General features: G+C 39.5%; 1 protein-coding gene across 1 annotated transcript; it reads right to left on the reverse strand.

Moving 5' to 3' along the window:
* Positions 1-11455: 11455 nt before the first annotated feature.
* LOC139711755 (protein NATD1-like) lies at positions 11456-17098 on the reverse strand. The gene is made up of 3 exons (XM_071623609.1): positions 16922-17098; positions 14606-14724; positions 11456-13533 (listed from the first exon to the last, which is right to left on the reverse strand). The coding sequence occupies exons 1-3, from the start codon at positions 17091-17093 to the stop codon at positions 13408-13410; spliced, it is 417 nt and encodes a 138-aa protein (XP_071479710.1). The 5' UTR covers positions 17094-17098; the 3' UTR covers positions 11456-13407.
* Between the last annotated feature and the right edge of the window lie 261 nt (positions 17099-17359).

Raw genomic sequence — 17359 nt, forward strand, 5'->3', positions numbered from 1 at the left:
GACATGTGGAAGCGATGCTTATTTCTTGGCCATCTGTCCAGTGATGTCAGTTCTGCGAGCCAGCTCTGTGACCCTCCAGGACAGTTAAGCGCCAATGCCAGATCCTTTTGTCCAGGCCCCAATCCAGTCAGTGCAAATGCTGCCACAGGAACTCAACTAGGTGGTATCCTCCCAACACTTATGGCCTATCTTCAAATGGGCAACACTCGCTATTTGGTTCGCATACTGCTTGACGGCGGCAGTCAGGCAACCCTTATCAGAGATGGGCTCTTTCCAAGGACGGAACATGATAGGTATCAAAATCATGAACTAACACTGGTTGGTGGAAACAAGATCTCGTACAGACTGAGACTCACTGATTGTCACATAGAGGATCTGGAAGGAAGACGGTCTTATCCACTGACACTGACAGTGACAGAAATTGATAAGCCTTGTGGGAGTGCCCCAATCATTCAAGCAGACGACCTGTATCAGTATGACTACTTGAGTGACGTTGAGATTAACGCTGCTCTCTCAACAACAATTAATGTGCTACTTGGAGTGCACAACAACCATCTGATGATATGGGAAGAGTTCTTACGTGGTCAGAGATCTGATAACCCTGTTGCAGTGAGATGCCACTAGGATGGCTTGTCCAAGGAGGACCAGTATCCAGTATCACTCCACTCCTGAATTACTTGAATGTCTCAGATATTGGTCCCATAGAAGAATTCACTAGGCAAGAGATCATGGGACTGTAGCCCCAAAGATGCAAGTATTCATCAGACTTCCTAGATAGGAATGTCACAGAAACCATGCAGCAAAGTATGTCTCAACTTCCAAATGGAGCCTATGAAATGGCACCTCCATGGAGGATATCTCCTGAAGATTTATTTTCAGACTAATGACAAGAAATGATGGAGCAATTACTCAGATGCTCACATACAGCATCTGTGTGAATTTGTGAAGAGGAATGCTAGTACCCTTCTTCGAAAAGCTAATAGCCTGTCTGAAGTGTTAATAATTTTTGGTGTATTTCTGCTCACTAAGATGCTAATATTATATTATATTGTATTATATCATTCTTCAAAGATGTGCTGTTGTTTCATATGCTTCATATCTGTTATTCATTAAGGAAAGTAAATGGTTAGAGTATTGACTGAATATTCAAAAGAATTGTGTCTGAATCAGTCAAACAGGATTTTGTACCCTTCGCCCCCAGTGTACTTTTCTCGGTTTCCCCATATTTGTTATTGCTTTTGCCTCAAATGTTGTTTAATAATTTGTTGCTTTACATTGGATTACAGGTCATTTTGAAATCAGCAACTGATTACAATTCAAACCCTTTGAAGTACATTAATACATGCTCTAACTTTTATTTTCCAGTTGATGGCTGTGGAATCTATGTGTTCAATTAGATCCATGGTCTGTTGTCCTTGTACAACAGATATAGCAAAGACACATTTATATTTACTACACATGATAATAGCATATTGCTGTATCTTTGATTTATTTTGCAGAGTAATGAGAAGAAACAATGCAGCAACTTCTGTACTCGGATGCTAAACACAGTACACCTTGGCCAACAGTCGAACACGTTTGGTGGCCTCTTCTGTACTGAGAGTCCTCCTCCAGCCACTGCTCAGAGCAACTGGAAATCTTTGACTGTGAAATGGCAGCAGCTGAGAAAAGAGGCTTTGTGTGATTTTCTCAATCAGCCATAAATATGTTGTGCCAAGAAGAAGAAGATTCAGGGGATGACTTGGAGTTCTATGATAATGTCATTCCAGCAGAAGCCATTAATGCCTTTAATACTGTCTGGAAACTCAAAGTGATCTTTTGCACATATGATAAAATAAGGAGTCACATGCAAATCCAAGCAGAACCCTAGCAAACACTAAAGGAATCATACAAGGAAGTAATTATCCCTACAAAAGCTCTCGAGCAAGAAAAGGGACTTCAACAAAGATTTGAAACAAGAACTTAGTTTTGTGCAGAAAAAAACAACAACTTGTTGCGCAAGTGAGAGCGAAGGGACAACAAGCTATAAGAACAAGTTGAAGAAAATCAAAGACTGAGCAAGAAAATTCAGAACCGAGAAGACCATGTGAAAGCTTTAAACTAGCAAAGGAAAAGTAAGTGCAGAAAAGATACTTGTAGCTGACCAGTTAGCTTAGTTAAGAAGCCACAGAAAGCCCTTTATAACCCGTGTGTGCTGCACAGCACGGGAGCCGGGTCGCAAGTCTTCAGCCCTGTATGAATTCATGAACTGGTTAGATCGTTGAACTTGTATGAGATTTCCAGCCAACAGATAGAACTTTCGTAAGTCATGGCTTCAGCACTGAATTTTCCAGGACCTGCTCCTATGAAAAAATGAGAGGAGATTTGAAGGGAAACTGGAAACATTTCCAGTCACAATGGGAAAACTACAGAGTACAACTTGTAGCTACTGAATTGGATAAGAAGCCTGATAAAGTGAGAGTTGCAACACTCTTGTCGCTTGTGGAAAAGGAATGCGTCACTGCAGCAGTATGCTGGAGGAGGCTGTCACATACGCGGTTGTTGCGGCCACTGGAAAGGCTGCTGTGTCCAAGAACGACACCTCCAAGAGTGATGGGGAGATGATCACTCGTATCATAACTCAAGTACTAGCCACCATTCAACCAATTATCATCCAAAGTGTGACGACGGCTGTAACGGCTGCCATGAAAGTCGTTATGGAGCAGCTGAATACTCCCACCGCCTCCGGTTCGTCACCTATTCATCCAGAAGTCCAGACGAACCGGTTTGAAGTGGATCGTCTCGAGCAGTACTCGCGACGTGACAGCTTCAAGGTCTTCAGTGTGGCGGAATCCGGACCAGAGGAAGACACCAGTCAACTAGTCATCGATCTGGCGAAAGAAATGGGAGTCGACCTGAAGAGGGAGGACATCTCAGTGAGCCACCGTGTGGTTTCTCGCAGGTCCTCGAAGCCACGACCGATCATCGCCAAGATGGTGCGCCGGGAGAAGAAAGTGGAGGTAATGAAGGCGAAGAAGCGGCTGCGGGAGCTGAAGGACAGAGGAGGCATCTTCATCGTGGAGGACTTCACGCAACTCAGGGTGAAACTGGTTCGTGAGCTGCGCAGTGACCCGGCGGTGACAAAAGTGTGGACTATTGATGGCAAGGTCTTCTGCATCCTGAAGGATGGCGGGAAAGAAGTGAAACACGCAGTTGACAGTCCTGACGACCTGTACAAAATCGGTTGGTCCGAACAACGCATGAAGGAGTCGGGGCTCTTCATAACCAAATAGGATGTGGCCCGCCCGGTAAATCAGCCAAAATTTGTACATATGTTACGTTTAAATGTATGCGGACTTAGAAAAAAATTATCAGATGGCATTTTAGAGCACTACATTATGAATTTCAATATAGTTTGCCTTGTTGAAACAAAAACTGATTCTTTAAATGAAAACATGCTACCCAGTTGTTTCTAGTATTTAAGCAAAGAAAAATCTAATAAAGATAAATTTCCTTTTGGTGGAATACATGGTATAGGAGTCTTGGTCAGTATTATGGTTACAGATTAGTAAAAAGGCTTTTGGATTTTTGTTTATTTTGGGTGTCGTCTACATTCCTCCAGAAAATTCTAAATATTACGATATATCTATGTTTGATGATATTGCTACTGATTTGATCATGCTGAAGAATGTTTACAACTTACCTATTTGTCTTTTTTTTGGTGACTTTAATGCTAGAACTGGGGCCGAAAGTGAATTATTAGAATATGAAGAGTTAATCGACTGTTCTAACAACCACTTTATAGATGAATCTGAAAGCTGGTTGAATCAACCGTTCCCTTCACACGGGATTAGCTTGATAAGAAAAAAAAGCGATACAGTAGTTAACAACCATGGCCACAAATTTCTGGAACTATGTAGAAATTTCAATCTCGTAATAACTTATGGTCGAATTGGTACCGATAGACAACGTGGAGATTTTACTTGTGCAAATGCAAGTACGATTGACTATTGTGCTGCATCATCAGATTTAGTCCAGTTCCTTGATAATTTTGAGGTTGATACTTTTGACCCTCTGCTCTCTGACAAACAAAATCCAATTATTTTAAAGTTTGTGGACCTGAGCAATCAGAAAAAGGTAACTCATGAAAAATTTGTTCAGACATTGAAAACTTTGAAAGTGAAATGGAAGAAAGATGCAGGGAATGAATCTTTAAATAATATTGACAGCAATGCAGTTGACTTATTGCTCTCAGAAGTAAACAGAATGGAGGGTCAAAATGTTAACCAAAATTCTGTTGATAATATTGCTCATTCCATCAAAGATATTTATCTTGATGCAGCCCATAAAAGTGGTATGATATAATCTTACTCCAAAATCCGCTATTCCAGACAGAATGACTACAAATATAAAAGGAACTCAAAACCATGGTTTCATGAAATTTGTGCAAAACATGCTCAATATTTTCACTTCAAAAACCTAGTTTAATCGGAAAATTCAATCAGTATTCGCAATGCACTCACAAAAGCCAAGAAAATGTACAAAAAAACTCTTCGTTCTGCCCAAAAACAATTTGATACGAAATTCTTGAATGATCTTAGGGGACTTAAAAAGAAACAGCCTCAAGCATATTGGGATGTTATAAATTCCTCAAGCGGAACGAAAGCTCAGACAATTCCAATCGATACTGAGACACTCGAAAAACATTTTCGTGACTTAAGTCAATCTAAGAATACTAATTTAACTGGACATATCAACGCTGAATATAAGAATATTTCCTCAATCAACCATGCATTGAATTGTCCCATTGCCAGTGAAGAAGTTATCAAGCAAATTAAACGTCTAAAAAATGGAAAAGCTCACGGTGAAGATATGATTTTAAATGAATTTTTAAAACTGAGTACAACTTCTTTATTGGAAATTATTGTCAAACTATTTAATACTGTATTAGAAAGTGGTATTGTCCCAACGGCATGGACAATAGGCCTTATTCGACCACTTTATAAGAAAAAAGGAAATGCCAATGATCCAAATAATTACAGAAGTATTACTCTACTAAGCTGTTTTGGAAAATTATTTTCCGCTGTTTTGAATGAGAGATTGACCTCTTATCTTGAAGATAATGAATTATTAGGTGATGAACAGGCTGGATTCCGTGATGGTCATTCTACCCTAGACCACATATTCGTACTTCACTCATTCATTGATTTACACTTATATAAGAAAAAGAGAGTGTATTGTGCTTTTATTGATTATAAGAAGGCATTCGATTTGGTTGACAGGTCCTCTCTTTGGTGCAAATTGTTGGAACACAACATTGATGGTAATTTCTTTAAAGTAATCAATCATATGTACAAGCAGGCTAAATCATGTGTATTAACTGGATCTGGAAAATCAAATTTGTTTGAATGCACCATTGGAGTACGTCAGGGAGAAAATTTATCCCCTATGTTCTTCGCCCTATTCTTAAATGACTTTAAAGATTTCATTTGCAACAAATACGAAGGGATAGATTTTCTTCCTCACGAAATTGATTCTGAAGCATACGATATTGGATTTGATATTTACTTCAAGCTTTTTACTTTACTTCGTGCTGATGATACGATTGTCCTTGCTAATTCTGAAAATGAACTACAAAATGCTCTCAATGCATGAACAGAATATTGTAAAAAATGGTACCTCCAAGTGAACACGAGTAAAGCAAAAGTGGTCATATTTTCTCGTGGAAAATTACGGAACATTCCCATTTTTAAATCTAATGGTGATATCGTAGAAGTTGTTGATGAATACGTGTATCTTGGCACCACCTTTAATTACAATAATAAGTTCCGTAAGGCACAATCCAAACAACACAATCAAGCGAGAAGGGCAATGTATGGCCTTTTATCAAAAACGTATCATTTACGTTTGCCTATTGATATTCTTCTAGAATTATTTGATCAATTAGTACTACCAATTTTGCTTTATGGAAGCAAAATTTGGGGGTTTGATATCGTTAATGATATCGAAATATTTCATATAAAATTCTGTAAACAAATATTACATATTCGAAAAAATACTGTAAGTTGTATGATTCTAGGCGAGCTAGGAAGGCTGAAATTAGAAAAATACATTGAAAGTAGAATGATAAACTTTTGGTGCAATCTTGTACATAGTGGACAAAGTAAACTATCTGGTAAAATCTACTTGATACTGAAATTACTTTTTGAACGAAATATCTATCGCTCACCATGGCTCATGAAAATACACACGACGCTTAATAATATAGGCATGAACAACCTGTGGAACATGTGTGAAACTACAAGCGGTGAATGGATCAAAGCATCGGTAGAGCGCCGACTCGTTGATATACACAAACAAAATTTGTCGTGCACTATCTTTGATAATTCACAAACCAAGACTTATCGTATATTCAAACAATCACTAAATTCTGATACTGAGAATTATTTGATTGAACTCCCGAAGAGAGATAGAATTATTCTTTGTAGGTTTAGGTGTTCAAACCATCACTTACCAATTGTTTCTTGGAGATATACAGATACTCCCTGGAACATGAGGATCTGTAGTCTTTGTGATATGAATACACTGGGTGATGAATTTCATTACCTATTTGAATGCCCTGTTTTCGACAACGATAGGCAATTATATCTTTAAAAATATTTTGTTACTAGACCCAATACGTTGAAAATGGAACAAATGTTTAACTCCTGCAATCCTAGAACACGTTCTAATTTAGTTAAGTTTTGTCATAAAATAATGATTTTCTTCAAGAACTCATAGAAAACTTATGGTAAACATTGAATTATTACTATAATGTTAATTTCCTGTCTGATTTGTCATTTTCGAATATCAATTTTCCGCATTGTATCATTTACTGGTGCCAACCAGGACCATCCCTGTTTTTGCATTGTTCTATTATTTTTTCTAGTACAGTTATGTTACAGATTTAGTTATTTGGTTATTTGGTTAATCGCATAACATTATACGATGCAAAATATCAATTTTCCGCATTGTATCATCATTTACTGGTGCCAACCAGGACCATCCGTGTTTTTGCATTGTTTTATTATTTTTTCTTGTACAGTTATGTTACAGATTTAGTTATTTGGTTATTTGGTTAATTGCATAACATTATACGATTCCCCCCCCCCCCCCCCCCCCAGTAAATTTATGTACCTTCATTGTACTTTTTCATATTGTTTTTCTTTTTTTTTTGTCGATATGTAATCTCAAATGTATAATTTACATGGTTATCTCCAATACCCTGATTGGGTGACATGAAATAAATAAAATTGTCATTGTCATTGTCAATTGTCAGTAAAGATACATAAGAGTTCTCACTCTTATTTTATCACTATTTCTCGAATACACACGTATATTGCTCGGATGTATTCTGAATATAACTTGTGTACTGTGATATAACTCATGGTGACAATTTTGTACATAGCTGGAATACTGTTACATACACATGTATCTTACATACACCTGTATACCTGCAACTCGATGTTTAATATGTAGCTTGCAGCACTGCCCCTAGACCCCCTATTGTTAATTCGTATGTCTCTCCAGCCTCTATTATGTACAGGAGTTGGACGCATAAACTTGACCTCCCAAGCACACAAGTGCCACACTGGAGGAGAGACGTGGGTTCTTCTGCGAGAACAAAATTTGCTTCGGATGTGCTCTCACCTCCTCACATCTATGTAAGCAGTGTAAGGAAAGGCGATCGTGTACCGTCTGCAATGGGAGACATTTGTTCTGCTTCCATTCGTGGCAACCTAAGTCGTCAGTCGTCAAGCAGAAAGAAGCATCTTCCAACTGTAATTGTACCAATTGTACCTCTGTGTGTCATATACAAGACCAAAATGTGAAGGACCACTCAATGATCATGCCTGCGTGGGTAAGACAGACAACAGATCCCTCGAAAGTCTATCTCGAATACGCAGTCCTCGACGACCAATCGAATGTCACTTTCATTACGAAAAAGGTCTGTCACAAGCTTGGATTGCAGGACCAAAAGACTGACCTCCTGCTCACAACCATGCAGAACACCTCAAAAATAGCAACAGAAAAGGTGAGAGGACTGGAAGTGGCAGACATTGATAAGGAAAACGTCATTCGACTACCAGCTGCCTTCACCAGAGCTGAAATCCCTGCCACTAGATCACGAATCCCTAAAGCAGAGGTTGCCAAAAAGATGGTCTCACCTTGAAGGAGTTGCAGACAAAACGATGCCCTACAATGAAAACGTTGAAGTTTCGCTCCTTCAGTAGTCGTCTCTACAAATGTGGAAAACAAGGCTTCTACATGTGCTGCTACAAAGAAGAGGTTGACAAGCTTTGAGGAAGAGTGCCTCGCAGTGAAAAAAGAGTGCTTAGAATTGGAGAAAAAGCGAGTCCACCTGCTCGAGAGACAGGTGTGTACTGTGGAGAAAATTCACAAGTTGCTTCAAACTCATCTTCACAATTAAGCTTAAACATGTTAACAACAAACCACCTCTGATTTTTTTTTTTTTTTTTGCTCATGAATCCTGTTACTTGAAACTCATCTTCACAATGATCTTAAACATGTATAACAACAACAACCCACCTCATATTTTCTCTGAGAGTGCACTGTTCAACCTCGTGAAATCGTCGCAGGAGGAGAGGATGAACCTTATGCCCAGAAATCTCTTCTTGGCTGGGGAATTGTGGGACGTATTTGCCACGACAGAGATGATTCGAACGTCGCAAAATGCCATAAAATCTCTGTCGTGCAATATCCCCACTTTGCCTTCCCATCCTAGGCAAAGGAGATGCTCATTGAAGACAAGATCATTGGAGCTCTTGAGACTTATTTCAAGAATGACACCATGAAGGGACAATTCTCCGCTGAAGATCAGCGGTTTCTTCACCTCCTTGAAGACGGAATCGAGAAAAGGCCAGATGGACTCTACGAAATGCCACTCCCACTTAAGATGGAAAATGTGAGCCTTCCATCCAACCATCATGTCGCCGAAAAATGATGGAGACAGCTTACTGCTTGCTTCAAGAAAAACCCACAGTTCCAGAAAGACTACAGAGCCTTCATGGATGGCGTCATTGAAACCTGTGCTGAGAAAGCACAATCTGACGGTGTGGAAGGAAAAATCAACTACGTTCCACACACAGGTGTGTATCACCCTCAAAAACCTGGGAAAATTTGTGTCATGTTCGATTGCTCGGCAAAATGTGATGGTGTCTCCCTCAACGACCATCTCCTGCAAGGCCCCAACCTCACAAATGGACTTCTCGGCATTCTTTGTCGTTTCAGGCAAGAAGAAGTCAAGTTCATGGCCGACATCAAGAGCATGTTCCATCAATTCTTCGTAGCTGAGAAGGATCGTGATCTTCTTCGTTTCATCTGGTGGGAAGACGGTAACCCTAACGCCAATGTGATCGAATACCGAATGAAGGTCATCTCAGCCAAAATGAGTGCCTTTCTCCGTAAAGGAATTGATGTATCCAGAGATTCACGAATACTTCTGGACTGGACCTACAAACTACATTGTACATCAAGATGAGAAAGTATCAACGAGAATCAGGATTAACGGATCAGAAGTTGTTCTCCTAAGCTGGAAAAATGGGCATGATGGTTCTCCTAGTAGCACCTGGACCGTCTGGTCTGGTTAAAAAGCAGTAACATGTATTCAGGCAAAGTGCCAGAGTAGTATATTTCCATACCACATTTTTATTGCGTTATCTTTTTTGATGTCCACATCGCCTAAATGTTCTGCGTTCAGAGGTCTTTTAATATGTTGTTATGATATTCATGACACAGCATTGTACCGCCACAGAAGTTGAATGTTTAATCCATTTAATCATAAACAGATAAATTATCAAATATTGTTAATGTATTCTCTATGAAAATTAAAAAGTAAAAAGATATAATCATCGAGAAATTTTTGGGCTTAACTGCGTATTGTGTCATTCTTTTGCTGTATGATATTCATGTCATCGCATATTCCTTCTTTAAGCTGAACTCATGTAATTTCAGAAGATGAATTGTTATTGTGGTATTCCAGCAATTGCATGTATTTTAATCTTTTTTTTTTTGAAAAGATATCAATTTTGGAAAATAATTTCATTGTTTTCAGAAATAGCTTACCGGTATCATCTTTGAGTTCAGCCGAAACAGATTTCAGTATATCTTTGTTCAGCTATCTACAGGTTGCTAGGAGAATCTACAAGTGTACCGTACATAAGTATGCTTTATATACAAAGTACACTGTATAGCTTCTGATGAGCGCCATATTGGTTGCAGCTCTCAAGGCACAGCATGAGCTTGAGCTCAAAGAAATACTGTAACTCTCAAACAAAGAGAAGAATGGGCTGCTTTTTTAAACCAGACTGAAAGTAGCTAGAACAGAGTAAGCTGTTTATGAACAGTGTTACAGGAACAATGTCATAAACAAGCATTTAATAGACTTCATCACTTCCTTTAAATCTGGAGGCAGTACCCGATTCAATGTCAAGGTTGCGTCTCAACCTTCCAAGGACAAGCCTGGATCTATAAAGGACACAACTGATCTTTCAAATCATGGAGGAGTACGAACGTCTAGCGGCAGAGGATCATTCAGCGGAGGCCCTCCAGGTCTACGCCGGGCCTTTCTCTTTCAGCCCAATGACTACAAGAAATTTTGTGCTAGAGCAAAAAGGTCTTGGCCCTTGGAGACACCAACCTCCTAAACGATCCAGAACATAAATGGATGGCCGTATAAACCACATGATGAGGAGTACAATCCATGCTTCTGAGCATGCATGGGGGTTGTGTTCTTTGTGGCAGTCGCATCATTCTTCCACACCAATGTCACACAAAAATTATTGCAGAAGAACATGATGCCAAACGGGGTAATGTGAGGATGAAACAGATTGCTATTGATAAGCTGTGTGTAGTAGCCAGAAACCAAGAGATGTACAGCATAAAGTCAGAACACTGGGGTAGATCCAGGAATTCTGTAAAGGGGAGGTGCCTTTACAAAATTAAAGGAAGAGGCATAGTAACCCCCCCCCCCTTTTTTCTTTTTATTTCTATTGTGTGTTTTTTTTAAATAAAGGGGGGCGAACGCATGGTGTGCCCCCTTCTGGATCCGTCACTAGACCATGTTCACAATGCCAAGAGCATCAGCAAGATTAGCCCAAGGCACCACTACACATCTTTCCGCACCCAAATTAACTGTGGCCGCAGGTCCATGATGGTTACCCTGGATCAGTGCAGGGAAAGATATTTTGTATATTTGGTAGATGCTCACACAAGTGCCTGAGGTGCACACAACAAATGATTCTATCAATTATGTCACTGCTCTGCTCAGCATCTTTGCAGTATCTTTACCACTCATGGTCTTCCCCGTACATTGGTATCCTGCCAAACAATGGACCAGATTTTGCAAGTGAAATATTTTGTTGTTGTTTTTTTCCAAAATTTATGAGAGCAAATGACATCCACTGTAACAAAAGTGTACTATGCCATGCTGCCATCACAGATTTATTGGAATGCATTGTACAGACATTGAAATGCCCTTACGGAAAGTGTTGATTCACACTTTTTAACATTAAAGGCATTCACTAGAATGTCGGAAAATATCATCTCTCCGTAAGAAACATTTAAAAAAAATGTGGAATCAGGTAGACATAAAATTCAACACAAGTTCCAAAGGAGGAACAGAAAAAGCAGTCACCACAGAGGAACAGCTGACAAAAATGACAGCTTTCAACTGCTTACAATCACCAATGGCTTGCTGTGTGAAATCTAGATTATGAGGAACTTTTGCCTTCTGAAGTTATATTTTCTATTATATTCTTCAATTTTTTTTTTTGACTGGAGTGGAAAAGGCTTTCACAACCTGAAAGTTCTAGCTGATAATATAAGTGTTTGTTGGTTTGCTTTTTTCTGAACATTTACATTTGTCGCTAGATACGATTTGTTATTTTTTTCTCTAAATGTGAATCTGCTACACAGCAATGCCTTATTCATATAAATATCAGTATTTTTAGAATCATATCAAATGGTCCATATGCTAACTGGTATCATAGACCACTAAACTGCTAAGCTATTCCTGACCATCACTCTTATCACATACCGGTACCTTAACCTGTTGAAGACGAGCTGATTTTGCAATAACACACATTTCCCATAAACGCCTGTCCGATTATACTCCAATTATTCTTCAACAGGTTAACACACATTAAATTAATCTTGATAATCTTATATACATTTGACTGATAATTACATTCTGAAAACAGCTGCCCTGTTTCATTACCTTATTTCAGTATAATTTCAACTTGAAAATGGGCTCAGAAGTACATGAGAATTATACTGAAGGTTACCAAATCATAAGAAAATTCACTGTCATTTGTAGCATTAACATAATGGGGGTCATGTATTTCCTACTGCAGTAGGTACAACGTATCACCTCATGTGTGTGTTTTTTTCTAGTAATTCATAGGAAATCAATCAAGAACAAAAGTCAGAGGCAGTTTGAGCTGAAATATGTCATAATGCTACATTAGCACCAAATTTATTCCAAGAAGATGGGAGAAGAGAAGTTTTATTTATGATAATGTGCTGCGATGTATACAAGGTCCATTGATATTGGAGAATTTAATCCAGGTAACAGGTTAAAAAGATGGATCCAAGATGGGATTACTTTGTATTACATTAATAGTGCCTTTAATTAGAGTAATTTCTTTAATGCAGTAATGACTACATCTTATAGCCATTAACGCATGTTCAAAATGATTATGAAAGAATGCGGCCAAAACATCATAATCATTTTCATATTTACCTCGAACGCGAGACAACAGATTAGCTTTATTCTTTCAGTTACGACCAAGATGATGAACATCTTCTGTACTTTTGATATAATTACGATTGACAATATCTACTGAACTCAACCAGTACTCAACCAGCTGGAGAGACAATGCAAGCATTCATGTATGTGTTGAAGCATACTTTGAGAATGTACTTTACTGTTTATGCCACATGGAAAGCCAAAAATGAACTCTTTGGCATCTGAACTGCCTGCAGACACCCCTCCGGGAAAAAAAACGAAAAAAAAAAACCACTGAACTGCAAAAACTTGCTTACACACCAGTGAGTATTTGCGGCTGTGTGCGCAGGTTGGGTGTGGGTGTGCGAAACTGTGTGTTTCTTTTATAGACTTATTAATTTCATTTGTCCTAAAGCATACCCGTATTCTTCAATTTTAATCTCTGATCATAGTGGGAAATTACAGTGTCTACTTCTACAGCCAGAGTTTGATATCACCAAAAACCTTAATACATGCTACAGGATTATGCCTGCTTAACAATCCATGCATGCAAATTCGATTGAACAGTACTTAATGATCATAATACAATACTGGGCTGGTGCTTGGTCATCCCCTGCTACACACTGTCCCTGAGGTTGGCGCTACCGAGAGGTGGGTAAGCTAACTAGGTCTGTTCTCGTCTCGGGATGTTCCCTGTAGTACTTCTGAAGGTAGGTACACGTCAGGATCATCTTCGTTTCATGTGATGTGAAGTGGCCAAGAGCAGCCTGAAGTCAAAGAATTCAATGGGGAAAAAAGGCTATGAGTGTCCTGAATTTAACATAATGCAGTATCAACCATATACATTCCTGAGAAACAAAAAATCTATTCAGATCACTTAAATTAATCCCATTTAAGACAAAAACAAAAAGCCACATTGAAAATGGCAAATATGTACACAGAACTTATCCACATTTAAGATTCATTATTGTGACATTACAGACTTTAACTAAGACTATTCTCTGGATGAGGTCACTACCAGTGCACACAATTTATGACTGATGCTGATGGGCCAGCAGTAAAGACTTGATTTCTGAATGGGACTTTTTGCAATGTACGAGAAAGGACTCTAGACTTTTTGCAAAGAAGATCTGGGGGTTGTTTCATCAACGTTTGTCAGTGCTGACAAGCGTCATCGCTGACAATTTCAGCAATATCCTTGGTTTTGATTGGCTGAGATGTCTGGTCACTGCCTGTTACTATAGTGATTGTCAGCGATAACAACTTGTCAGCGCTGAAAACGTTGATGAAACACCCCCCTGGATGCCAGCCAGATACAAACATCACTGGACTTGAAGGATGTTTCATCAAATACTGGTACTATACGTCCTGTTGACCACGGTTTTTACTGCAACAAGCACCCAGAAATGCTGGGGATACTATTACTAATACTACTTTGTTAATTATGATGATCTCTCTATTATGACCAATTGTTATGAATATTTTTTTTAATCATTATCACAATTACTACTACTACTACTACTACTACTACTACTACTACTACTACTACTACTACTACTACAGTGGACTCCTGTTATAACAAAGTCCTCGGGACCGGCAGTTTTCTTTCGTTATAACCGAACAAATAAACTATAAAAATACACAGAGTGGGTAATGTTGTGGCCTGAATTTTAACTTCATTGTAACCGGAATTTCATTATAACTGTGTTCGTTATAACGGCAGTGCACTATACTACTACTACTACTACTACTCTCATAACAATTATTAGTATCATTGTCATCATCATTATTACCAACACATATCATGGATTGGGCTCTCTGGTCAAAGAAGGCACACACCTTGGCAAGCTGGCCGGCGATACCCTTGCCGCGGTATGAAGTAGGTACACCTGTGTGATGCATGTCTACCGAGCCGTCGGTCAGGACATCATACTGTAAGACAGCCTTGTCAGGTGGATCTATAGAGTGAGGTAGATGAGAGATCAAAATGTGTCTGTTAAACAAAAGTGTGTCAGTGATAAAACATCCTTCAAAACAATTTGAAGACCATTTGAACACAATATCTGCACTTAAAGACAAATTGGTGGCTTGAAAAGAAGTGGTGCTCCTGCCTAGATCAAAGAATTCCCACCAAAATTTCTGCACTAAAATTATTTCACTGGGAACGCTTGACTGATAATAGGTCCAACAGTGGGCACTAATGTACTTTCACATCCATGGAGATATCTCAAATTGATCTAAATGTACAAAACCAAATTGCACCAAAATTATAGGAAATACTTCATAGCTTATTTCAAATCACTCACAATTATTATAACAAATTGAAAGAAGTCTGTTGGGAAAAAGCATTTGTGCATGTGCGTCTGTCTGTCTGCCTCTGTCTGTCTGTCTGTCTGTGTATGTTTGTGTGTGCTGTATGATCTGCATGTCTCCCTCCACTGACTTCATTCAACTTGTCATAGGTCATTTGTAGATTGATTTTTAGCTCCCGTTTACTTGAAAGATACTTCACATGATACTACATGGCTCACTTCAGTTTCAGGTTGCACATGCAATGTACAATGTACGTCGCAATAGCTCACTATTAAAGAGCGAGTTGTTTTGAGTGACACTTCCCAATATATGGATAAGAAATATGGCAGTAAATTAGTTTGGCTCAGTCAGCAGCGCATCTTCCTCCCAATCCATATGACCCGGGTTCGATTTCCAAGTCCAGCTGAACAATGTTGCATCCACCTGTGTATAAAGCATACCGTTCCATCTAGGCTCTAACATTTAAAGTCTAAGCTCTGGTCCATGAGGCAAAACATTCCGTCCCTCGGATAGGACATAAAATAGAGGTTCTACTTCTATGTATGGGAGAGTCACAACTAATGCAAGTAAAAGATCCAGCTTCATTTATTCATTCATCACAAAGAGCAGGGTGCTGTACATAACCTGGTGACGTACTTCAATTCACTGGGTTAGTGGTCATATCCAACTAACGGGACCCCATCAGTAGACTATGGAAGAAAGTAGTAATACAGAGCCAATGGCTGTAGCATGCCGATACAGTACCGTGCTGCAGAGCGATCCCGATGAGATGAATAGGGTAATGTCTCAATGGGCGCATGGGCTTTACATCATGATTTACATTGTATGGTTGGGGCACCACCTATCAGCAGGGCACCTTCCCATCGGCACCCTGCGTATCATGGCTGTTTGCGTATAGAACGAAAAGGTACGCGCGGGATTAAGTGTCATTAGCTATAAAGACAATAAAAACGAAGAAACGAAAATCAAACTCAAACAAACCAAGCTAAAAATTACACATCCGTTCAGTAACGACGCATGGCTGTGAAATTCACGGGTATTACCTATGGCCTGTGAAATTCACGTGTATCACCTATGCTGTGAAATTCACGTGTATACCTATGGAGGGGAGGGGGTGCCGATCGCAAGGTTCCCTTTTTAGCTGCGCGAAGAAAACGGAACGCACTCACTAAAATTGCGCTATTTTAAAACAGAGATTCATAATCAACGAGACGGTCACGACATTCAAAACTGCAGTATTTATGGCATATTTGAGGTAAGAATTAGGCGGATTTGTGTTATAATTTTAGAATAAACAAGCTACAGATCCTTAGGGTGACGATACGTGGTACCCCCAACCCTACATCCATTTCTTTTGACTGTGTGACTAAACTTATGTCCAATTGGTCTGAAAACACAGGTTGTATACTGACTGTATAGATTTATGACTAGGGTATAATTTACTAGATCTATTTAGATTTACATCAATCATGTCACTCGAAGGCAAAGCTATATTACTTTTTAGTAAATCTTAAACTTATTAAATTTACTATCATTTACGTCATTAGGTTAGGTCACTCATCACTTTTCCATTGAATGGAGTCTTTTTGGACTTGTGCAATCAAATTTAGGTAAGGGGATATGGATGGGGGTGGAAAAGTATATCTAAATAGATCTAGCAAAATACCACTCATTTATGGGGTGTTGGTCAGTAATACTTTCCAATTCCAAGAGTCCACACGAAGGGTGCAATCATCCATATCATGATAAGGAAATATGAAAAAGTAAATTTACCAACGTAGATACGAGTATATGGGGCTAGTCATCACGGTTTCATCGCGATGTCGCATGACTCTAACTTACCTAGATCGATGCAAAACTCGTGTTCTTTCGAGTTATGGACTACCTCGAGCGATTTATGTGATGTCTGTGGATCACTTGTGCTTGCCATATTCGTATAGGATAATATCCTTACAAAATGAGACAACCTGAGCTGTTGAGATGGGGCTCTTGCAAAGATTGCACCGAGAACCATGTTTAACGAATCTCTCACGCTCTCTCGATCTCTCGTCTCCTCACAGTGTTGTACACGGCCTGGCATGGCCAACGGCGTAGCCAGGATTTCATCTTAGGGGGGCGGTTAGTCTGCGAGGGAGCGAAGCGACCGAGCCCGAGCGAGCGGAGCGACCGAGCCCGAGCGAGCGGAGCGACCGAGCCCGAGCGAGCGGAGCGAGCGAGGGGGGGAGGGTGTGGGAGGGGGGTGTCCCCCCTCCCACGGTAAGAACTTTTTGCGTTTGGATG

Source organism: Diadema antillarum, unplaced genomic scaffold, assembly GCF_040938485.1.
Source record: "Diadema antillarum isolate AM-2024a unplaced genomic scaffold, OU_Dant_1.0 seq00001698_RagTag, whole genome shotgun sequence".
Lineage (NCBI taxonomy): Eukaryota > Metazoa > Echinodermata > Echinoidea > Diadematoida > Diadematidae > Diadema > Diadema antillarum.